The sequence below is a fragment of the Uloborus diversus genome, chromosome 7, assembly GCF_026930045.1.
Source record: "Uloborus diversus isolate 005 chromosome 7, Udiv.v.3.1, whole genome shotgun sequence".
Classification (NCBI taxonomy): Eukaryota; Metazoa; Arthropoda; class Arachnida; order Araneae; family Uloboridae; genus Uloborus; species Uloborus diversus.
Genome location: NC_072737.1, coordinates 117,941,029 through 117,965,492, shown reverse-complemented (window position 1 = coordinate 117,965,492; position 24,464 = coordinate 117,941,029). Strand labels below are relative to the sequence as shown.

Genomic DNA, 24,464 nt, shown 5'->3' with positions numbered 1-24,464 from the left:
GCCGATCGCTCCAAGAGGTGTTGATTTTTTTTTTTTTTTTTTTGCGAATAAAAATATTTTTCTTAATGCAACAATAAGAAAGATAAATCGTAATAGATTGTCGTCTGCGTATTTCTCGTGATTTTAATTGTATGGAAATGATCGGAAATATTATCTCAATGATTTAAAATTTTTAACTGTTGCCATCTTATGTTTGTTAACAAATAAAATATTTGTAATTCATTCAAGCAAGGCTTTTAAAATAACTTTCAATTTTCGCTCTTTGCTTTGCTTTTGCAATAATTCAGACATTAGGATAGTCGTCAAGTTTTTGCATGTGTCATTTTGTTTTTGTTGGGAATATTGCTTCCTCGTCAAGCATGGGGAGGGATCAGAAAAAAAAAAAAAAAGAAAAATATAGAAGAAAGTTTCGTGATGGTCACAACATACTAGTTTTTCAATGGAGATTACTTCCCTAAATATAAGTTAGGGGACCTAAAGCCCGTACAAAAATTTCATTTTTTTTTTTTTTTTGACTCATTTTTACTTTCTTCTATATCTAATATATAGAAGAAAGTATTGGATTCGTGCAAATTTTCGAATTTCTAAGGATTCGAACGTTTTGAGGTGTGCTGAGTCCATTTCGACTATTTTTGGAAAATGTCTGTCTGTCTGTGTGTGTGTGTGACCACTTTTTTGTGGCTGCTCTACAGCAAAAACTACCGCATGAAATCGAATGAAATTTGGTACACATATGTACCCCTATGTGAACTTGTGCCCATTGGTTTTTGGCGCGAATTCCTCCAAGGGGGGTGGAGCAATGGGACGTTTTTTGATTTACGCGTGCTTGCTATTCTTCAGGAAGTAACAGGCGGAATCAAACAAAATTTGGTCCATATGTTGCCATTAACACTTTGATCTTAGCCAAAAGGCCGAGAAGCGATTGTTGCCATTAACAGGAACACGTGCTGATTCAATTTTGGTGTCAATAACTCAAACGGGGGTTGAGCTATAGAACGTTTTTTGTCGTCAATTGTGACTGCTGCATCTCAAGAAATAATGAACGGAATGAAAGAAAAATTTATCGGCAAGTAGCCCTTAGTGGGTATAAGAGCTGATTTTATTTTGGTGTCAACAGCTAAAAAGGGGGTGGTGCAATCGCCCGTTCTTTTTTTTCCATTGTGAGTGCCCTATCTCAAGAAGTAATGCTACGTTCTGGTTGAAATTTGGAATATATGTGAATCCGTATGTAAACAGGCTTTGGTTCAATTTTGACGCCATTCGCTCCAAGAGGTGTTGATTTTTTTTTCTTTTTTTGCGAATAAAAATAGTTTTATTAATGCAACAATAAGAAAGATAAATCGTAATAGATTGTCGTCTGCGTATTTCTCATGATTTTAATTGTATGGAAATGATCTGAAATATTATCTCAATGATTTAAAATTTTTAACTGTTGTCATCTTATGTTTGTTAACAAATAAAATATTTGTAATTAATTCAAGCAAGGCTTTTAAAATAACTTTCAATTTTCGCTCTTTGCTTTTGCAATAATTCAGACATTGGGATGGTCGTCAAGTTTTTGCATGTGTAATTTTGTTTTTGTTGGGAATATTGCTTTTGCGTCAAGCATGGGGAGGGATCAGAAAAATATAGAAGAAAGTTTCGTGATGGCCACAACACACTAGTTATTATTGCTTTGAATTTCCAATATCTTAACTATGCATCTGATTTTGAACCTTTTTGCAATTGAAAGTATGCATATAGGACTTACGGTTGCAAAAATAGAGGTCTTGCATGTTAAAACGGAACACTCTGTATATACCAGCGGCGGATCCAGAAATGTTTGTGAGGGGGGTCAAGTTTTAATGGGTAGGCCTCCATCGTAAAAAAAAAGTATGTTAAGCAGGTGTGTCCATCCCTCCAAGGGTGATGGAGCTCCCTTCATATGCTACGGAGCACCCCCATCACAGACTTAAGAGGATCCAGACGGGACACTGTAGCATAATCCTATGCTATTTTTCTCGGAGAAGACTGGTTACGAACATTATGACAAAAAAGCCAACATTTAGGAGAAGATTGGCGTGAAAATTTTGGCGAAAGTCGCGTTTAGGTGTCGTAGAGGCAATACGTCGCCAATATGGAAGCGCTGCTCTTTTCGTTACGCTGTGTCGTCCGCGTCTTTGGAGGTGGTGAAAGTAATTAAGCCTCAAGCCGTTTTTCGGAGGGAGGGTCGCCAGCGGGGTGTCGTCAAGCACAAGAGAGTAGCTGTTTGTAAAATAAGATTCCGAAAATATCTACTGTCTCATCTGTTCGCGAATGTGAAAAAGCTATAAACTAAAAGTCTTAGATGCTTAAGAATATTAATTATTGAAATAAAACAGCGAATTCGGTTGCTATAATTTGCTATTAGTGCGTTATTTTTTATTACAATATGCTGCTTAAAGTTGGAAAAGCTGCAACTAATTTAACGCATTTCAAGTTTGACTTACAATGAGATTTTATCACAGATTGACATTATCATAAACTTATTACTTTTTTTATTCTGAACAACAGGGGTGCCCACCGGGGGTCTGGGGGGGGGGGGGGAATTATGGCGCGAATTCCGCCATGAAAAAAAATTTTCGGGGGGGGGGGGAGATTCCTAAATTCATTTCTTCAAATAGATAAATTTAAAAAATTCCTGATTTTTTTTAATTTGAAATATTTACTTTTATTTTATTCTGTTTACATTTTATTTCATTTATTTAATCAGTTTGTGTGTGTATGTGGTCTGTCATTGGAACAGAACTTTTCTAGTAAAATAATAATAATAATAACTATTAAAAATAAATAAATAAATAAAAAACATTAATAAATAAATAAACTAAAAGGAAAACGCTTAAAAATAAAAAAAACGGAAAGAGGGTTGGGAAATTTTGATAAATTTCGGAAATTTAGAGGTGTTTTGCTGTCAAAAAGTTTTTGTTTTTTTTTGGAAAAATGGAAAATTTGAATATTTACAAATTAAAATGCAGTTAGCTCGTTTTCTTAGAAAACATCAAAAATATATGTGCCATTCATATTATTCTTTCTTTTTAACAGAAACATATGCCAAATGTTTCTGTTTAAAATATTATCACGTACCTTTCTTTGTTCAAAGCTTCAAAAATTACCCATTTTATTCTAATCATAATTCATCCGTTAGTTTTGAATGAAACGTGAAATTATAAAAGCTAAGTTCTCCATTCTACAGTACTAAGCATCGAGTCTGCTGCTGATTCATTTTAAGCGCAATTTATGAAGAGTTAATTGAAAGTGCCCATATAAAACAAGAAATCAATGAAACGGAATCTAAGGACTAAAATGTTCAGCGGCTATTTGCTGTTCGGAAGGAATTGTGTTTTTATTAATTTCGTATTTTTCCCCCATTCTTCACTGTTTTTCTACTGCATGTACGAAACCTACAAATCAGCTTATCACAAACATTAAATTAAAAATTATATATTACCATAAAATCTGATTTCAAAGAATCAAAATAGAAAGATCTTGAGATAAAACCGTTCATTTCATATACTTATGCATTCGATATCGTGTTTGTACACTAATATCATTGTCTTGTTAAATTATTTTTTTTATTTCATTCATTTATTTATTTATTTTTTTTTTTTCAAATTAATTTTTTAGGTCGAGAAGTAGCGGATAAAAAAGAAAAAGACAGTTTGAGAGAGATAAAATTGAATATTATAAGCAAAAGAGTTTAAAATTTCAAATACTCAAGACTCTTTTAAACCTATTGCTGATTGAATGCTAATCACAACCAACTGAAAGCACTATATCATAACTTACTCATTTTTAATCATTATTGAGCAGAAAAGAATCTGTTCGATAAATAAAAAATTTTTTAATGCACACTTTTTCCTTCACGCAGTAATTCTAACCTTAACAGATAGAAGAGCAGAATAAAGAACATAAGAGAAGCAGAAGAAAATCATCTTGCGTGCCCCTGCACGTTGCTTTCTCTGCCACAAACGGGTAACTCAAGTTGTAACTAAACAGAGAGGTTCCAAAGCTCTTTCTGTTGACCGCTATCCGATGTTTTCCGTTTTTCTCGGACACCCTACCTAGTTTGTAATAAGTAAAGAGTAAAATAAATCGGATAATTTAATACTTTCATTTGAATGTTCCAAAACAGAGTGAATCAAATGGTTAAATTTTACTGAAAGCGTTCTAAGATTTAAGGAAAATGTCACGGGAATGAAGATTTTAGCGGTCTTAAAATATTGATTTTAAAACATTAAATAACGACAAAGAAAATCCTTATTATTGGCTAATTTTTAGCCTACTTTCCCAGTAAAAGTCAGAAAAAGAAGAAAAAAGCATGAAAGAAGGCTTAATGCATCTTAAAAATATCGTGAAAAAACAAAAAAAAAGTCAAAAATAAATAAAATAATTAAATAAATATTGAAAAATTAAAAATTGGAAAGTAGGGTATTGAGATGGGGAAAAATGTCTGTCGGTCTGTCTGTCTGTCTGTCGGTCTGTCTGTCTGTCGGTCTGTCTGTCATTCGGTCTGTCTGTCGGTCTGTCTGTCTGTCCCCCCCTAATAACTTTTGAATGAATAGTCCGATTCGAACAAACTTTTTTTTGTTCGAAAGATCTCGGCGAGGACACCTCATTCCCATATTTCACTTTTTGATTTGAACTATTTTTTGTTCAATTTTGAACAGTTCAAAAAAACTTAACATTAGCGCCTACGGGGAAATTCAAAGCAATTCCGAACTGTGAGGCGAATTTGCTTCAAACAAACTTTGTAGGAAAAAGCTTTTGATAAAAAACTTGTATATAAGATATCTTTTTGATTTGAACAATTTTCCGTTCAATTTTGAACAGTTCAAATCCCTTAACATTAGCGCCTACGGGGAAACTGAAAGTCAATGTAGATTCCGTACTTGAAGGCGGATTTACTTCAAACAAACTTTGTTGGAAATAGCTCTTGACGACCTACTCCCGACTCCGACTCCGAGAATTTAGGGGGACCTGACACCGACTCTGACTCCTGTTCCCGACAATTAATCGGACTCCGACTCCCCGACTTCGACTCTGACTTCGTAGCTTTGGCAAACATTTATACACGGAGGACAAATGACTGACTCCGATTCTTGGATATTCGACTCCGACTCTTTTATCCCAAAATGAGATTGACTCCGACTCCGACTCCGCTGCTGTGGTTTTAACTGTGAAATAATTATTGTTGATATGATTTGTTTTTATTTTCACGCTAAAGTTTTAATTTAGGTATTTGGTTTTCGGTGAATAAACTCGAAAAATATGCGCAGACGATTTTTTTTTTTTTTTTTTTGACAATGAAAATTATTTCTTTAAGTTGACATTTTATTGTTTTTTTTTATTTTGGTAAGTGCATTAATTCGTTTAAAAAATTATTTTCGGCAACAGGGGAAAAAGAAACGATTTTTTTTTATATGATGTATTTATTTTAATGAACTTATAATTATTTTTTCGTTTTAAAAGCTGTTAAAAAATTTTTTAATGGAAAGAAGTGTATTAGCTGCTTTGTTTAAAAGGTACTGCTATTTTATTTGTTCGTTTTTTTGAAGAAAAGTAAGGAATATTTTATTCCTAGAAATCAGCTTAAAATATTAAAAAAAATATGTTTGAAAAAATTTGCGATTTTAGCTATTTTTGAGAATATTAATCAGGTACTAGAAAGTAGTATGGGTATACGGGAAAGTAGGCTCGTCTAGTTCTAGACGGAACTTCTTGTTATGATTGACTCAGTTCGATAGGCTTAACTCCATTAGAAAAAATTTAAAGTGGTGGGATACTTTATTCATGCTCTAATTAATTTAAACGTTACGAAATGCAAATCTGTTAAATTCACAGCCTTTAATAATGCAAATAAATGTAATGTTTTAATTGGAAGGCCGAATTTGTTGTTTTGACAATATTTTTGTGTTCGGTTTCGAATTTTTCATTATTAAGTAGTTGCATTAGCATTACCCCCAAAACTATTTAAAAACTTAAATGATGTTTTGTAATCTTTGTGTTCATTTTATACACATTTATTTAGCGATCAATAATTTAAATACTAATAACAGTATTAAGCAGAAGTACTGCATTAATAACAATGTCCACTTTTATTACAAAATTCAAAATGGTGGTGGGGTAAGGAGGGAGTCTTAACACTCTTTTATTTTGTACATTACTTCAAAATGTTTCTCGCTAAATGACCACAGTAATCGCCTCTGGAAATTTCAGTAGTCATCAACTTGAGTCAAGCAAATGTTTCATGTATGAACATGCTCTAAAAATTTTAGTACTTAATAAAATTTCTAATTCATACCTTATAACATTTACTATAATTAGAAAAATTAACTTCTTACAAATCAAATGCGGTTTATTTTTCTTACAAAACATCAAAAATATTAAACATTCAAAAATGTAATGCAATCCATATTATTTTCTCTGTTTAACAAAAACACATGCGAAATGTTTCTATCTGTTTAAAAAATTAGCACGTAGCTTTCTTTGTTCAAGGTTTCAAAAATTACTAAAATTATTCTACTCATCATTCATCCGTTAATTTTGAATGAAATGTGATTTCTGAAAAAGTTCAATGCATTTTTATTATTATTATGATTTCTTATATTTGGAAATTTTTAGACTTTCAACCCAACTACCTAAGAAATTGAAACGAAAAATTGAAAAAAAAAAAAGAGAAGAGAAACCTCTGGGAAAGGGCCCTACAGACTTTGTTGTAGGGGGACCCAAAACTTATATATCCGGACCTGGTTTCTTTTATGAAGATTCTCTCAACGTAACTATAGGGCTACAAGCAAATAATGGTGGAATAATTTCTCTTCAACTACATATTGAGCTAATAATCAAAATATTTGAGGAGAATCTCCTAAGATTGCTGTTCTAAATTTAGATTATTTTTTCATTACGTATTTCTTACTTACAACATAAATGATTCCTTAGGCATTCCTTAGACAAAGATTCCTTAGGTGAGAGAGATTCGTTATGTCATTTTAATTGAAGTAACTATTGGGCTACAAGAAAATAATGGTTAAAGAATTTTTCTGGAACTACATATTGAGCCAATAATCAAAATTAATCTTATTTCAGTTCGTATTCATATGAATGTACTTTAAATAAAGTTTTAACATAAATCACTTTTGTGAGAATCACAAGATTTTTTTCAAAAGCATACGAGTAAAATCCTTTTGTTATAGAGAATTATATACCAGGAATTTTTATGGTATACATTTGGATATGGCGTTAAGGAATACTACCGCTCAATTTATATAAAAGCAAAGTTCTTCATTCTACAATATTGGGCATAGGATCTGCTGCTAGATTCATTTCAATTGCAATTTAATTAAAAGTGCCAATATACAACAAGAAATTAATGAAACGGACTCCAATGACTAAAATGTTCAGCGGCTATTTGCTGTTCGGAAGGAATTGTGACTTTAAATATATACTCGTATATATATATATATATATATATATATATATATATATATTCATTCTTCACGTGTTCTTCACGTGTTTTTGTGTGTCATGTACACAAAAATTCGAAAATTGAATTAAAAATTATAATTTACCATAAAAAATTAAAAAATTCATTTAAAAAATTTCAACACACACACACAAGACAAAGCTGAATGAAAGTCAACTTTTGCTGTTCACCAGTAGTTGCATAATTTTTACTGACTGTTTGCAGCTTCTTTTACTTTTGAAAACCATTTTGTAATTGAAATTACTTTTCAATTATGTTTATTGATTGAAAGATTATTATGTATCACGTCAGATTTTTTGAGAAAAAACTTTTTTTTTCATGTAAATGTTTACCTATTTATAAATTTTGTATGATTTGTTGGAATTCAAAATCTATTTTTTTTTTAAATTAGATTTTTAAATGTATGTCCCAGGCAACAAATTATTAAAGTTAAAACTCTGCAATTATTTCCTGTGTATCACTAGTCATTGTTGTATTAATCTTTTTCTTTAATTTATAGTAATTTCTCAGCTCGTTATGTTTCGCTTTAGTTTGAATTTTCACAAACACTAATGCAAAAAGTTAATCAGATGGTTGCAATTTAATTTCCCTAATTCAGATATTCTTGTGACATTTGCATTCCGTGAGTCGTTTTTTTTTTTTTTTTTTTTTTTTTTGTTATTATATTATTTCTTTCAATTCATCTCATCAGAAACAAGCACTCGCTTTGTCATGACTATAAATAATAAAATACTGGAAAAAGTCATAGTTTCCGCGTCAGCTCTATGTTTTAGTTTCGGGAACGCTTCTTTTACAGGCATTAAAGTGAGCAGATGGGAGTCAAATTCATCAACTAAAAAGTTACAGCATGCATTGCACAACGGTTAAGTAAGGGCTAAGGGGGGAGGTGAATGTGCTTTCACAACCATCCGATAAAAATGTTGAAAAATTAAATATGTTTATTTTTTGGACTATTTATGTATAATATTAGAAGAAAAGATAGAAGTGAAATATGCTTGTGAGTAAAAAGTCCATCAATTCCGCAAGTGTACTTTTCTTCCAAACGCAATTTAACTGCACAGTTGGATTTCAACAAAGCAAATGCCCGCTGCACACATCTGGCATCCATTCTTCAGAAAAAAAGCCAGGAATAGAGAACGATCACAAACTATCTTGCTATCATTGATCGGACATCGGGGTGGTAATTAGTATCCCGTCGTGTCTGTGGTCATGTGTTCCCCTCAACAAACCTTGCGCCCCTCTTTTTTCTTGGAATTCCGAGTCAAAAGCTATAGCAACCCAAGCAACTTCTGAGCCAATTCCGAGAAACTCCAATTCAACATTGGCGCCAAACGCGTGCTCACTTTCCCTGTATGTTAGCTTTTGTGTCATACCATCATTATTAGAAGTCGTTGTTTTCTCGGCAATACACTCACGCAGTGTCCAATCTTCTACTTTTACTATCTTTGCCCCCATCCCAAATGAAACAAAACCCCTTTCAAATTGCCCCCACCCTCCTTCTAAAATTTCCATTGGCGTAACCTGAACCATGGATCACATTCCCTCAAATTTTCGTAAAAAGTCACATTTCTTTAGGCAGACAGGTTGATCACGTTGGAAAAAGCACGCGCACACACACATATGCATGTTTTGAGATGAAATAGTGCTCTGAAAAACGTTAAGCACATTAGAGACGAGTATTCTTTGGAAAAGGAACGAAAAACTCAAAATAGCAGTAGCACAGTAAACGAACCTGGTCAATCCTTTGAATTATGACGCGCTGAGAAGAAATAAGTTGCTTTGCAGAACCAAGTTTTAAAAAAAATGGTTAACATTGATTCCATGTACTATTTTTTCTATTTCAAAAAATTGAATTTTAAAAATTATCCAATAAAATTCTTGTTACAGGGGGGTCAGAAGACCCTTTGACCCTCTCCTAAATCCGGCCCTAGTATATAAATGATGTACAAAATGCATTATCAAAGGTTTGCATCCAAAATTGTATTAGGGAAAGTATTCACTCAACGCTCTTTCAGAAAAAAAGAAAATATTTGCTTTATAAATTTAACGAGAGATATTTTTTAGAGCATGATAAAAAAATTATGACTCTACCGTTTATTAATAATAATTGCTACAAAAACTAACATTAATTAAAATTTTAGATTAATGATTCATTGCTTATAAAATGAATGGAATTAACGAAAATATTAAAAGATACTTGATTAGTCTGGAAAATCACAGTTCATGTTAAGTGTAAAGAAATAACAAAAGTAAGCATGATTAATTCGAATTATTTTCTCTTTTCAGAGTTCAAATTTTTAGAGGCATCTTTTTTTTCTTTTTTTTTTTGTATTTTAATAAGGAAAATTCTAATTACAATCTTGGAACTTAAAAAACAAATAACAACAGCAACATTAATAATAATAAACATAAGTCTTTGTTTTTAATCTTTCCTGATAAATATAAGAGGAACTAATGAATCACACTATTTTTTATGCCAATATCAGCTTTTTCCACCTGTTCTTTCGGCTTTCGTTCTCTCTGCTGAGTTTACTTTTTATTAAAACTTTTATTAGGCTTGTTCTGGTCTGTTTGTTTGGGAAAAGCAATTAATCTTAATTAACATGAACAATTGCAATCATAAAGTATAGTTCCTTAAATAAAAGGAAATTTATCTAACGGGTAAAATCATCAAATATGGGGTACCTTTTGTTTTTGTAACCTACAACTGCCATGACTGAAAAAACGAGATGATGTATGCATCACATGACTTCCTTTTACACCAATTTAATGTATTTCCCCATTATTGGAAAATTTAATGTGATTCAATAGTTAACTCTCTAAATATCACCAACAGTGGCCGATTTAAAACCAGTTTTTAAAAAAAATCGCCAAATTTGTCGCCAAGTTGGCGACAAGACTTGGCGATCAAAAGACTGACGATATATTGCCAAGTGTCCGCCAAATTATAACACCACTTAAGTTTGCATCGAAATTAACAATTATTTCCCCCCCAAAAAGATGTGAAACACCCCCTTTGGAACATCCGAATGCAACCAAAAAGGGAAATGCACAACTAGACCCCACTAGGAATCTACGTACCAAATTTCAACTTTCTAGAGCATACCGTTCTTGAGTTATGCGATATACATCCGTACATACAGACGTCACGAGAAAAGTCGTTGTAATTAACTCGGGGAATGTCAAAATGGATATTTCGGGTGTCAATACGTTCTTAGGCACTTATCCGCGTGTGGGCGGGTTGAAAAAAAAAACTCAACATTAATTCGGGGGTGAGCAAAATGGAAATTAAGGCCGAATTTTGAGTAGAAATTTATACAAAACTTTTACACAATACTTTCTTTTTTGTAAAAGGAAGTAACAAATGATAAGTGTTCAGCGAATAGTAAAATTCAGTGTTGTGGGATTATGATCATATCAATTAAAAAGCTTAAATCAAAAATGTCAGCGACGAATTTTAGTTCTGAAAAAAAAAAGGAGATCAAAAGCGTTCATAATTTAACTATTTCATTTTAATCTCGTTTAAAGTGTTATTGAAAACATGAAGGTGTTCTTTTTGCATAAAGAGAATTATAATTGATTTTTTTTTTTCATTTTTAACTTAAAATATCCCATTTAATTACATTTCTTACATAATTTGTACATATTACAACGTATTTGTATTCGTTTTTTTTTGTGTGTCACACTGTGCCTCAAGCATGTAACTACTATCCCCGCTACGGGACAAGTTGAGACAAACTAAGAGGCTACGCAAATTCCATTTTATGTCATGAAAAACGTTTACAATGTTGATAATTGTTTTATAAATATGTAGCTCAATATTCACTCTAATGATATGATGCACTAAATGTTTCACATTAGTTCAAATCCTACCGTAATATCAAGAATGACAAAAATGTCACTACTAACCCCGTTCTCCCCTAATTAAGATTAAAAATCATAAAATTGGTAAAAATGACGTTTTTTTTATCACAAAAATAATGCTTTTTTTTTATCAATGAACCCATTTGTTGCTCTAATATGAAGCAATATTGCCATTTGTGATTGTTAGTTACTTTATTTTTCAAGATTAATAAAAAATTATAAAACTATGATTTAAATATGAAAATTCTAATGTATGAAATTCTAAATTTCTGGTTCTCTCCACATAAATACATTTTGTGACTGGAAAAAAAAAAAAAAAAAACTAAACGGTTGATCTCGTCATTAGAAGTATTATTTTCTTCAAAAGAAAAAGAAAAAACTTATATCAAACGATTAAATTCGACTTAAAAAAAAGTAAATTGCTATGTTATAAATAATAGTCATTTTCATATTTTTTTGCAATATTTAATTTGAAAAATTTTTTATTGACTGATTTTATATGTTCAGAAGGATTTGGTTTTAAAATGCATATTTTCTATTTTGTTGAGTCGTTAGATACTTATTCTTACTTTGAAATTCAAAGGATGATATGGCTAGAGTTTTAACTTTAAAGAACGACATGTGGTCCAAAATTATGGTCTTCAGACTTTAGAGACGTTGAAGAAAAGAAAAACCATAGTCAATTTGCTCTCAAGTCAAATCCCCCCCCCCTTTCCTTTGTGTGTCATGGCTTGAAAAAAAAAAAAAAAAGATAATAAAAATTAATTTGAATTTTTGGCATCTTGAATTCAAATTATGTTTTTCGCAATCACGAGCGTGTGTGTTTGTGTAGGCGCATGTGTGTGAGTGCGTAAGTGTATGTATGCATGTGTGTGAGTGAGTGTTGTGTACGTGCGTGTGCGTGTAGGTGTTCGTGTGTGTGTGTGTAGGCGTTCGTGTGTGTGTGTGTGTGTAGGCGTTCGTGTGTGTGTATGTGTAGGCGTTCGTGTGTGTGTATGTGTAGGCGTTCGTGTGTGTGTGTGTGTAGGCGTTCGTGTGTGTGTGTAGGCGTTCGTGTGTGTGTGTGTAGGCGTTCGTGTGTGTGTGTAGGCGTTCGTGTGTGTGTGTAGGCGTTCGTGTGTGTGTGTAGGCGTTCGTGTGTGTGTGTGTAGGCGTTCGTGTGTGTGTGTGTAGGCGTTCGTGTGTGTGTGTAGGCGTTCGTGTGTGTGTAGGCGTTCGTGTGTGTGTAGGCGTTCGTGTGTGTGTAGGCGTTCGTGTGTGTGTAGGCGTTCGTGTGTGTGTAGGCGTTCGTGTGTGTGTAGGCGTTCGTGTGTGTGTGTGTAGGCGTTCGTGTGTGTGTGTGTGTAGGCGTTCGTGTGTGTGGGACATGGACTCCACCGCCCAGCAAAAGTGGATTTCGGGGGACAGTGCTCAGGACCAGCCGCGCCGCCGCCGGTGGACGGTGGTGCTGCAGGCCTGGTCCAAGCTGAAAAAGGCACGGACGCCAAAAATGGTCAAGTGAGAACAATAAGCAATCGTGATTGCTCAAAAAAATCCGTTTTTAATTATATATACACTTGAAACAAAAAATGTTTTTTTTTTTCGATTATCAGCGAGTCTATATGAGTCAAATGTTAGACATTTTTGACGCTAAACCTACTGTTCGTTTGAAGATGACAAGGGATTGCAATACCGGTATACCGAATACCGGTATTTGGAGTTATTTTGCAATTTCGTAATGCCGGTATTTAATGGGGTAGAATACCGGTATTTTCGATATTAGCTAAAAAAAATAAATAATTTTTAATTAAAGAGTTTTCAATTTAACTAATTAGATATCTACTGTTATTTTAAATATAAATTTCTTTTTCGATGAGACACAGTACTAAAACCAATCTATTGAAGTAAAAATGTGGCTTTAAAAGCACGAATATATAAAACATCAATGAAACAAGAAGTTCCGTCTAGAACTAGACGAGCCTACTTTCCCGTATACCCATACTACTTTCTAGTACCTGATTAATATTCTCAAAAATAGCTAAAATCGCAAATTTTTTCAAACATATTTTTTTTAATATTTTAAGCTGATTTCTAGGAATAAAATATTCCTTACTTTTCTTCAAAAAAACGAACAAATAAAATAGCAGTACCTTTTAAACAAAGCAGCTAATACACTTCTTTCCATTAAAAAATTTTTTAACAGCTTTTAAAACGAAAAAATAATTATAAGTTCATTAAAAATAAATACATCATATAAAAAAAAATCGTTTCTTTTTCCCCTGTTGCCGAAAATAATTTTTTAAACGAATTAATGCACTTACCAAAATAAAAAAAAACAATAAAATGTCAACTTAAAGAAATAATTTTCATTGTCAAAAAAAAAAAAAAAAAATCGTCTGCGCATATTTTTCGAGTTTATTCACCGAAAACCAAATACCTAAATTAAAACTTTAGCGTGAAAATAAAAACAAATCATATCAACAATAATTATTTCACAGTTAAAACCACAGCAGCGGGAGTCGGAGTCGGAGTCAATCTCATTTTGGGATAAAAGAGTCGGAGTCGAATATCCAAGAATCGGAGTCAGTCATTTGTCCTCCGTGTATAAATGTTTGCCAAAGCTACGAAGTCAGAGTCGAAGTCGGGGAGTCGGAGTCCGATTAATTGTCGGGAACAGGAGTCAGAGTCGGTGTCAGGTCCCCCTAAATTCTCGGAGTCGGAGTCGGGAGTAGGTCGTCAAGAGCTATTTCCAACAAAGTTTGTTTGAAGTAAATCCGCCTTCAAGTACGGAATCTACATTGACTTTCAGTTTCCCCGTAGGCGCTAATGTTAAGGGATTTGAACTGTTCAAAATTGAACGGAAAATTGTTCAAATCAAAAAGATATCTTATATACAAGTTTTTTATCAAAAGCTTTTTCCTACAAAGTTTGTTTGAAGCAAATTCGCCTCACAGTTCGGAATTGCTTTGAATTTCCCCGTAGGCGCTAATGTTAAGTTTTTTTGAACTGTTCAAAATTGAACAAAAAATAGTTCAAATCAAAAAGTGAAATATGGGAATGAGGTGTCCTCGCCGAGATCTTTCGAACAAAAAAAAGTTTGTTCGAATCGGACTATTCATTCAAAAGTTATTAGGGGGGGACAGACAGACAGACCGACAGACAGACAGACAGACCGACAGACATTTTTCCCCATCTCAATACCCTACTTTCCAATTTTTAATTTTTCAATATTTATTTAATTATTTTATTTATTTTTGACTTTTTTTTGTTTTTTTCACGATATTTTTAAGATGCATTAAGCCTTCTTTCATGCTTTTTTCTTCTTTTTCTGACTTTTACTGGGAAAGTAGGCTAAAAAGGTAGCGCAAAGATTACAAAATGATATTTTCATCACTAGATGGTGTGATGAATCGTACTTTCGTGAGTTTATGTGTGAACCAAGTTTTTTTTTTATTTTCTCCATTTTTTCGATTTGCCCTCTTGAGAAAATTAATTTTAAGTTCAATAAATGTTGGAACTTAAGGGCGTTGTGTTATGAGCAATTTGTTCGATACATTGTAATTATTTGTGGTATATATATATATATATTAATATTTGTCTCAACTGTACAGCATTTTGAGAACAACTTTCTTTGTTAACAAATAGTAATTTGTTGTCGCCGATATTAGTGTGCTGTTGTCTCGCTATTCAGTTTTACACTAAGCGAGAAAATATTTATAATGCCTTAAACATTTGCAAAGAAATAAGGCAGAATCAGTAAGAACATATTCTCAGATATTTACATAATTGCAAAGTTTTTTTGAAAAGAAAATGAAAACGAAAAAAAAAGAAAGAAAGAAATTAACAAGATCAAAGTCATTGTAAATTTCAAACTAAAGTGTTAATAAAAAGCCAACACAAACCTATTCTAATCAAGAAAAAAAAAAAAACGCTGAACGTGATGTTAAGACTGGAAAATAATTGTCGCTCAAAGAACAGTTACAATTAACTATAAAAAATAATGGTTAAAAAAATGCAATGCAAAAGAAACACCCACATTCGCATTTTTTTTTCAAAACCAACAAGTTATTATTTGAAGATGAAGGACTTCCAAGCAGCTACAGGAGGTATATCACGCGTTATTAACGATACCACCAGTCTGAGTGAATTCAGAAAGAATATTTTCAACTGCAGGAAATTTGTTCACTAAATTGAATTTCGGGCTTAGAAAAAAATTAAATTACATTACAAGCATTGTGTTTCTTTGCTATTACTGATTTTTTATTATATTTGTTCACAATAAGTAAATAATGCACTTTTTGAACGAAATAATAAAATATGTCACGAAACATTATGTTTTTGAACGTTTCTTGGAAATTTCCGGAATACCGGTATTAATACCAGCATTCCGGTATTACGTTTAAAAAATACCGAACACCGGTATTGCATTTTTGGTCCGGTATTGCTATCCCTAAAGATTTTTGCACGTGCTTTGTTGACCATGCAATGTGTAAAGCTTCCAAAAATTTAATTTTGACTAAATGAGCTATTAATAGGAAAAATTCTTGTTCCCTGACATTGGTAGACTAAAATTGGCGCCATCTATTGAGAAGAAAGTGAAACTTTTTGATGATGGACTGAAAAATCGGGAGAAAATCGTAAAAAACGGGAAATCGAAGCAAAAAACGAGTCGCCCGTCAAAAATAGTAGAGTTGGCATGTATGCATGACGCAACCGGTTGGGGGGGGGGGGGGGGGAGGTTGCCCCGCCCATTGCTCCCTCTCCTCCAGAATGCTGAGTTGAATGTTTCTCAAACATATTTACTATTGGGTGGAGGGGGGGGGGAGCGTCTTCGGAAAACAAAGTGATTTTAATAAGGAAAAAATAATGATGTTCAGTTAAAACTTTAATTTATTTTAAAAAGAAATCTTTGAATAAAAAATTCTCAATAGTTTCACCTACTCCCCCTCCCTTCTATTTCTTTTATCCTTGTTATTTTTATTTTTTCTAGTTCGCCTGAAAATAAGAACGTTTTCAAAATGCTACTCGGCCGAATCCCCCCCTCCCCGGCAAAAGCATTACAGAGTATCTCAAATTTCGTTTCCAGATCTTCAATTTCAGTATTTTGCGAAAGCTACCGAATACGAAACAACATCGCATGAAACTGCGTTCGAAAATTACTTAAAATAGCGTTTTTAAGAGGTTTAATTTCGAAAAATTGTCGGCCCTAATGTTTCCAAATATGGTCTTACAATCCCGTTTTTAAGACTTCAAATTCAGAAAATATTCGGAAAGGGGATTGGAACCTCCTTCCCTAAGTATCATCAAAAGTTAGGTTTTTGAAACTTGACTTACCAAAAATTTCAGTTAGAATTGCCATTGAACCACTTCTCCTAACATCATAGAATACTGCTTAGGTTTTTAAGACTTTAATTTTAAAAGAAATTCTAGGGGGAGCTCCAGAATTCCCTTCTTGTAAAAATCTTCAAAGTTGTCTGCAATTGCGTTTTTGCAAGTTCAAATTCGAAAAATTAGGAGAGAAAAGGGATCCACATCAATTTTTCAAAAAATAAAAATAATTGGGTAGAATCCCAGAGTTCCATTCCTTTTTCTAACGTCAATAAATATGGCCTAAAATCATGTTTTAAGGCTTCAACTTCTATAAAATTCCGCAGAGCTACTTGTACCTTTTCCCCCCATAACACCACTAAAGACCATCTAAAAATGCGATTTTCAAATATAAGTCTCACAAATTTTTGAGAAACCCCGGACCTCTTATTAAAAGAGATTTTTTTTTCAATTTGTGCCCCCCTAAAACTATTTTGGCAGTTGCACTACAGCTCTTGTTATGTTTTAAAAGGCATAAAAGTTTTATAAATTGTTCATCACTTAGAAATTACATAGTAGTTTTAACTTGGATATTAAAATATTTTCTTCTTCCAAAACGCATTATTAGCATATCAGAGGAGCAGCTGAACTTGGAATAATTTCGAGACATGAAGTAAAAACTTACACCATATTGCGAAATTTAATATTCACACATTATTTTTTGCTAAAATAAAATGCCAAACGTATTTTTTTCCATTTTATATTTATCTACAAAACCTCCCTTTATATTTTCCTGGAACGTCAGAGCATAAATTCACTCAAATAACATTTGCACTACGGCGCCAATCAGGCTTGGTGCCTTGCCTGCTAGTGAATAAATTTTATGCTTGTTTCATTCAAAAATTTCAATATGATTACTATTAACATTACTGTTGCAAGGCAACAAAATTTGAAACAATGGGTTTTATATTTAAACATTAAATGGGGAAATTACATGAAATTTGCTGTTTTCCATCCTAACTGAAATAATTTTATTTTAGAATTTTAATTTTTCAGCCGTTAGTTGTACATTAAGATTAAGCAAATCATTTTTTGAACATCTGAAGTCTCTAAGTGGTCTAATTGCTGAGATATAAGCAAAAGCATGCCTCAGATTTTTCCATGACAATCAGCCAAGTATCATAAAAGTATATTCAGTAAATTACCGCCCATTAGCCAGGGCTAAAGCAGAAATACGTGAAATACACCGCCAGCTCAGTCATTTCCAGCCGAGGACTGCAGTTTCGTGCTTATTAGCAATCATCAGCCCGGCATAGGAAAGTGACTGAGCTGGAGATGGAATGGAAAACCTCTTAAGGAAGCCAAGAGTGCGAAACAAGAGGGAAGCCAAGAGTGTGTTTGACTGAGCTGGCGGTGTATTTCACGTATAATAAAAGTGCTTAAAAATCATTCATTTTTTCTCTATATTTTTCTTAGATGAAACTTTGCAAATCCTTTGCTGAGAATAATGTTGATCTGAATCACTCCAACACATTTTACTGCATCTTCAGCATCTATGAGTAGACATATTCCCCCCCCCCTTCTGTACAACATAAGTTTCATGTATTATGTATTATTATAAAAAGCACTACACTCTAAATTCAAATTAAGTACAAGCAATACTTTCAAACATTATTGCAAAATGTCAGCATAGCACTAGTAACTTCATTATTCATTGAATCAATAAAAAAATTGATTTCTGTGGCATATTACTGAAAAAACAAGTTCAAATTCTATTCGAATAAGCTATGGCTTGGCCAATATTGTCTTATTGATCACTATACTTCTATGCAACTTTATGAAATGTCACTGTTCTGCAGGCTCTAGCCTTCCAAAGAAAGAAGTGTTGTGAGTGGTTGGTGGAGGGGGTAGTGCCATAAATTGGAAGTTCGAGGTTACTTTAGAATCAATAAAAATGTGATTTTACTATAAAATGAGAAATACCAATAGTTTAATTTACTTATTTATTTTTCAAATTATTAAAAATAAAAACCCCCTTAGAGGCAAGGTGGGTATGTATGTGTTCATGGTATTAAAATGTTGCAAAAAACATTTGTAAAATGGAACAAATTAGAGGGAGCGGGTCATGTAAAAAACACTAACTTTAAAAAGGACCACCTTAATATGTGAGGCAGAAAGAAGAAAAGGGATGTAAGTTAACATCTTAAAGTTCTGAGTGAAACACGATTAAAACTCCGGTCCTAGGTAAGCTTTCATTGACATTTTTTTCTTAATCATGCTATATAACATCACCTACCAGGGCTATCTCTTTCCCTAAAACAGAGGAGAGATTCACCTACCATATTTATGGGTTATCTCCAAATTTTGACATTAGCATTGCATTTCACTGCCTCATATATATTGTCCGTTTTCTAGGAGAAGGCATTTTGCCCCTCCTTCTCAAACGCAGAGTTCAAGTTTATGTGGGGGTGATCAGCAAACATATCCTTGTGCTTGTAAATGAGACAACTAGACAATCTTCAATTTCGGTGTGCATTTTAATGTACAAAAAAAGTCTTAGCGTCCTTTACATCACTTGCTTCACTTGTCTGTTGCTACTTTCGCTATTTTTACGTTTTAAAAACTGCTGCTTTTACGATAAAACACTATGATCCAAATATGCCTTCTGCTGAATATCATCATTGAATACCACATGACAAAGGCAAAGTCAAGTGCCTTCTCATGGAAAATGGACAATAGTCATGATTTCTTTCAAAAAAAGAAACTAAATGGTCTATGTATGCAGAAAAGAGGAAATAATGTTTAAAAAAAAGTTAACTGCATAGTGATGGTGTTCGTTCAAAACTATGTTATATTTCCTGAGTCTTTTAACTGCAATTATTTAGGTACTTATGCTATTCACTTCATCAAAAATTAAAACAATATTTCTTTGATCATTTTTTTATCAACAGTTTTATATGCTAACATTTCTTTCGGACAAACAATTCATCAATGACATCACCGTAAAATGATGTCACAGATGAATTGTAATGATATAAAAACATTTCTATTAATTGAAATGGAACCCCCCCCCCCCCCCCAAAAAAAAACTGATAAATAACACAGAGACTTTTGACTTTATTCAAATTACATGGGTATATGTGAACAGAAATGGAAATTTATAATGGCAGCTGATGCATAATTTTCATAACATTTAACAACATAATGAATGAACAAACATAGAAACACTAAAAAAATACATGTTTAGGAAAAGAGTGAATCAAGTATTTATTATGTACAGAAACATATTCACTGATTGGACGCCAGCAAAACATTTGAAACTATCTCCTCATCCTAATATATTTATATAAAAAAGAAGAAAGAACTAAATATTGATCATGCATAAAAACACAATAATTGATAATTCTTTGATAGAAAGTCAGTAAAGTATTTAAAATTATTAACTTGTATAAAGTTAAACTCTGCAATGTTTTATTTGGAACTGGAGGGGGAAAATGTGTAGATTGTTTATGTCATGATTAATTTATTTTAACCAAATCACACATAACAATTTTATTATATACAAATTTTCATAATATAACTATAAGAAATATTCAAGTATCACAATAAATAGATGTTTATTCGTAAAAGTAGATAACTTATAAAAATACAGATAATAAATATCAAGCAAAATTAAACAGTAGAAAAATTAAAGAATCTAACAGTCTAAAGTATTGCTTTTAAATCAGTAGATACAAAAAGGAGGGGGTGCATATATATATTTTTATATGTATATATTATACCATAGCAGAAAGAGAGAAAAAAGATAAATATACTTAACACTGGAAAACTCAAAAAACAAACACTTCATTTTTGAAGATTTATAAAAATCTGAACTTGAAAGTGATGAAAAGTCAAAATGGACAACATTTAATTATGAAAGTAGTTAAATATAATTTTACGACAATTTCCTACTGTTCTTTATACCACATTTAATCTTCCATGTAAAAACTACTTGCAGGCAATAAAACATAGTTATCAAAAGTATCAATAATGGCTCGGAATTATTCAATTTTCAATCAATTATAAAGAAGAGAAATATTGAACTTTTTGATTTTTTTAGTCATCATATTAAGAGGAAAACATCAAATAGACCTAACTAAAACGAAAAATAGTTGAAATACTATAAATAAAGAGTTAGAAATAAAGTTTAAATGCAAAATTAAAAAACTAAATGATATTACTTTTTAAAAAGTAAAAAATGTCAAGTAAAATTTAAAATTATTCTGGAATATCTGGAAAAACCAATGAAACACATTTAAATGGAAATTATTACATTTTAATAAATAATAATTTTAAAGCGTGTACTCGGGGATATTTTCTTTGTGAAGCACATCACTAAGCTGGCATTTAGATGACAATTTTAAATACCATGATCCAAGTACATTAGACTTTTAAAAAAGATAAAATTACAAAGACACAAAAAAGTAAACATCAGTGCGAGCAATCTTCATGCAACTTCAGCAGAGCACATAGGGATTTTACGACGGCACTTTGAATAAGTAGCACCCTGTTTTCCAAAAGTAACAATCTTATCAATAACTCGCATGCTTATGCAAATGTCTACATTTGAAGTAAAAAAAACCTTGAAGATATAAAACAAGCTATTTACAAAGAAATCCTCATGTGACAAACTTTCAGATTCAACACTCAAATATAACAGTAATAAAACTTTTTTCAACCGTTAGTTATGCGATTATGGGTATGATGACATGAGCAAGTGGCACTAACAATTACATAAACAAATGACTTGGCAAAACACAGTGTAAATGACTATGTTAGCTACTCCAAATACAATTACTCACTGGAATGACCAGAACTTATAATCAGTATGTGAATGGAATTAATGATTTTGTGTAAAAACAACTTGCATCAAAATGCTGAATAATTGCTACCACCAATCATGCTATTCATCCCTGCATGACCTTGATAGCCACCATTGCCACTTCCGCTGTAGTAGCCACCTATAATAAAAATGAACATAGAAATTCGGATCATACATTTAAAATCTATATGAATGCAACAAAGACTGTTATTTGAATTTGTACGGTGATCATTTGCTCAAATGTGTTTAAAATAATGCACATTACTTAATATTCTATTTAACTTGAAAAAGTTGCAAAGAATTAAATAAGTGATATTAAATTATATTTAGTTAATCATCATATGCACAACTTTAGCTGCTTTGAAACAAAGTTATTACAGCAATGCATTTTTTTAAAATTTACTAGCTTAGAAACTTATGAGAAAATAGTATTGATTTTTAACATTACTCAGAAAAGTGTCCCAGTAATGAGTACCCCCTAATAAATACTTCAAATTTATATTTAATTTAATAGTTAAAACCTTCGAACTTGCTTATAACGAGCGCGATGGGACCGCGATATTTGCTCACTATAACCGAGAACTCGTAAAAAAAAGGGGGGTTTGTGAAAGAAATTATAAAAATTTATACATGCTTGCTTTTTTATTTTTATATTTCTGTGCACTACCAAAGAAAATTAATTATTTGATTTGAACTCTTAGAGCAGGAATTAAAATGTACGGAGCAAGTCCAATCATAGGCTTAGCAAAAGTTGACCCAAAGACCCCAAGTCACATGACTCAACAACGACAAATGGTTGGCATGTTTTGCGTGAAACAAGCAAAAGAAACCCAATTTCTTCCACACTGCTTTGCTTTAAAATCCATCACGTGATTTGGGGTTTTGGTTTCATGAATGAAAGTTTTTACTCCCTCCATTTTATTTCTTCTCAATGCTTGAACTGTCCTATTGTCTCTTTTTTGTTATTGTTTTCGAGGAACGTCGGGTTTGAAATACATTTTCATTTGCATATGTGGCTTCAAAATAGTTCGAAGTTTTTCTGCACTTCAGAAGTGAAGTATGTCGAGGGCTATTTAACTTCAATAACTTCACATTTGTCTTTACGCCGGTCACTTTCATTCTTTTTTTCTCTTTCTTGACGGAAGTATATCTTGGAAATGATCACATTCTCTTCAACAAATATATAATTTTTAAATACTTCTCTACAAATTCCAAAAAAAAAAAAAAAAAAAAAAGGGTTGTATCATCACTTGTTCTCATGATTTATGTCTTATAGGCTGTTTAATTTTTGGCTAAATTAAAAGTGTTAATGAAATTTTTCCAAAAATAGAATCATCTTTTCTGATGAGGAAATCAATCATTTTATGAATTACAAAAATATTGCTCGCTTTAAGCGGGGTTTGCTCGATAAAAGCGAGTTTTTTTCCCATAGACCACTTTTTAATTTCCTCGCTAAATCGGAGTTCTTGTTAAAACAGGGCTCTCTATAAGCGAGTTCCACTGCATAGAATTTTACTTAATAAATAAATATATATATATATATATATATATATATATATATATATATATATATATATATATATATATATATATAAGTGTATTTAACCCATTCGGCAGACATTGATCAAGATAATTGATAATATCTCAGGGTTATAAAACATCCAGAAAATTATCAAACAGTAAATAAAAACTGAATTTTTATTACTATTACCTGAATTGTTTATTGTTATTAAAACATGAACATAGACAGGTATTTTTCCTGAGCAATTAAAAATATTTATTATGAATTAATTTTGGACAAAAGATCAATTCAAAACGTAACAAAGATGAGTAGTTTATCTAATTAATTCATTGAACTTTCAAAGTTAAAGAAAGAAACAACGAGCTTTAAAATTAAACAGAGAGAGAGAGAGATGATTGAGAAAAAAAAGGAGTATGAACAATTTTTTTCTTCTACTTTTAAGGACTTTTTGTTCAACCAAGTAAAAGTACTCAATGGTTTACACTATTTTTTTTTGATTCCTTGCTCATCAAATTAGTTGTCTAAAAAATTATATCAACACTGGTTTGTAAACAATGAATAGTCTGTAATTGATTTTCCATAATAGAACAATTTGCAGTTTTCTCATCTGATCATGAAAAATTTTGACATAACTAAAATTTTAACAAGTTGCAAAACCTAAACCATTAGAGATTCATCAAAAATCTTCAGCACACATTAAATACATAAGTGGAACAAACATGCCACTTCATCGAAATTCAAGACTATGGGAGTTAAATCATATTTTCTTGGTTGACTTAGCCCAAAAACTAAAATCAAGTTAATAAATAAATAAACTATTGTAATAGCAGTAACTAAAAAATAGACAAAATAAAAATATTTTCAGATTAATAGGAAAATATAGGAATAGAGTATTGCAAGGCCAGCTAGCTTACTGTATAAAGCTTTGAGAAAATGCTAAAGTTAACTATAACTACATAAAAAGTATGCTACATACAAAAATTGAGAAATTTTTACCTCCATATCTGTTGCCTCCATATGGTCCAGGTCCAGTGCCCATAGGCTTAGATGAGGAATTTAAAAACAATTCAATATATCGGTGCTCTGAAAAATGCAGAGTACACTCATGCACAAACTATTTCAAATCTTTTATTAAATCAAAATTAAAAAAAAAGCATTTGCATAAAATCCAGGGATTTAGAGACGTGTTTATATAAAACTAGAAAATTGCATGTCAAGGTATGAAGGGTGAAAAGGGCTTGCTCACTTGAACGAAGCAATTGCCTTCGTTAGGTAATATTTTGATAGTTTCTATTTTCACCCTAACTCCAGTATATTAACCCTAAACTTTGCATTCATTGTTGACCATTTTTTCATTTCTTCATTCTCCTAAAATCAGTATTACCAAGAAAACAGTTACCTGATCCAGTTCAGCCTTGCCAAAATAA

General features: G+C 31.9%; 1 protein-coding gene across 2 annotated transcripts in view; it reads right to left on the bottom strand.

Moving 5' to 3' along the window:
- Positions 1-19,740: 19,740 nt before the first annotated feature.
- The window catches only part of LOC129227035 (heterogeneous nuclear ribonucleoprotein H-like), a 47,878-nt gene continuing 43,154 nt past the window's right edge, over positions 19,741-24,464 (bottom strand). For both annotated transcript variants that reach the window (XM_054861670.1, XM_054861671.1), the window contains exons 10-11: positions 24,034-24,120; positions 19,741-21,654 (exon numbers count right to left, since the gene is read on the bottom strand). In XM_054861670.1, coding sequence (XP_054717645.1) covers positions 21,563-21,654; positions 24,034-24,120 — 179 coding nt within the window. In that variant the 3' untranslated portion in view covers positions 19,741-21,562. The remainder of the gene's footprint in view (positions 21,655-24,033; positions 24,121-24,464) is intronic.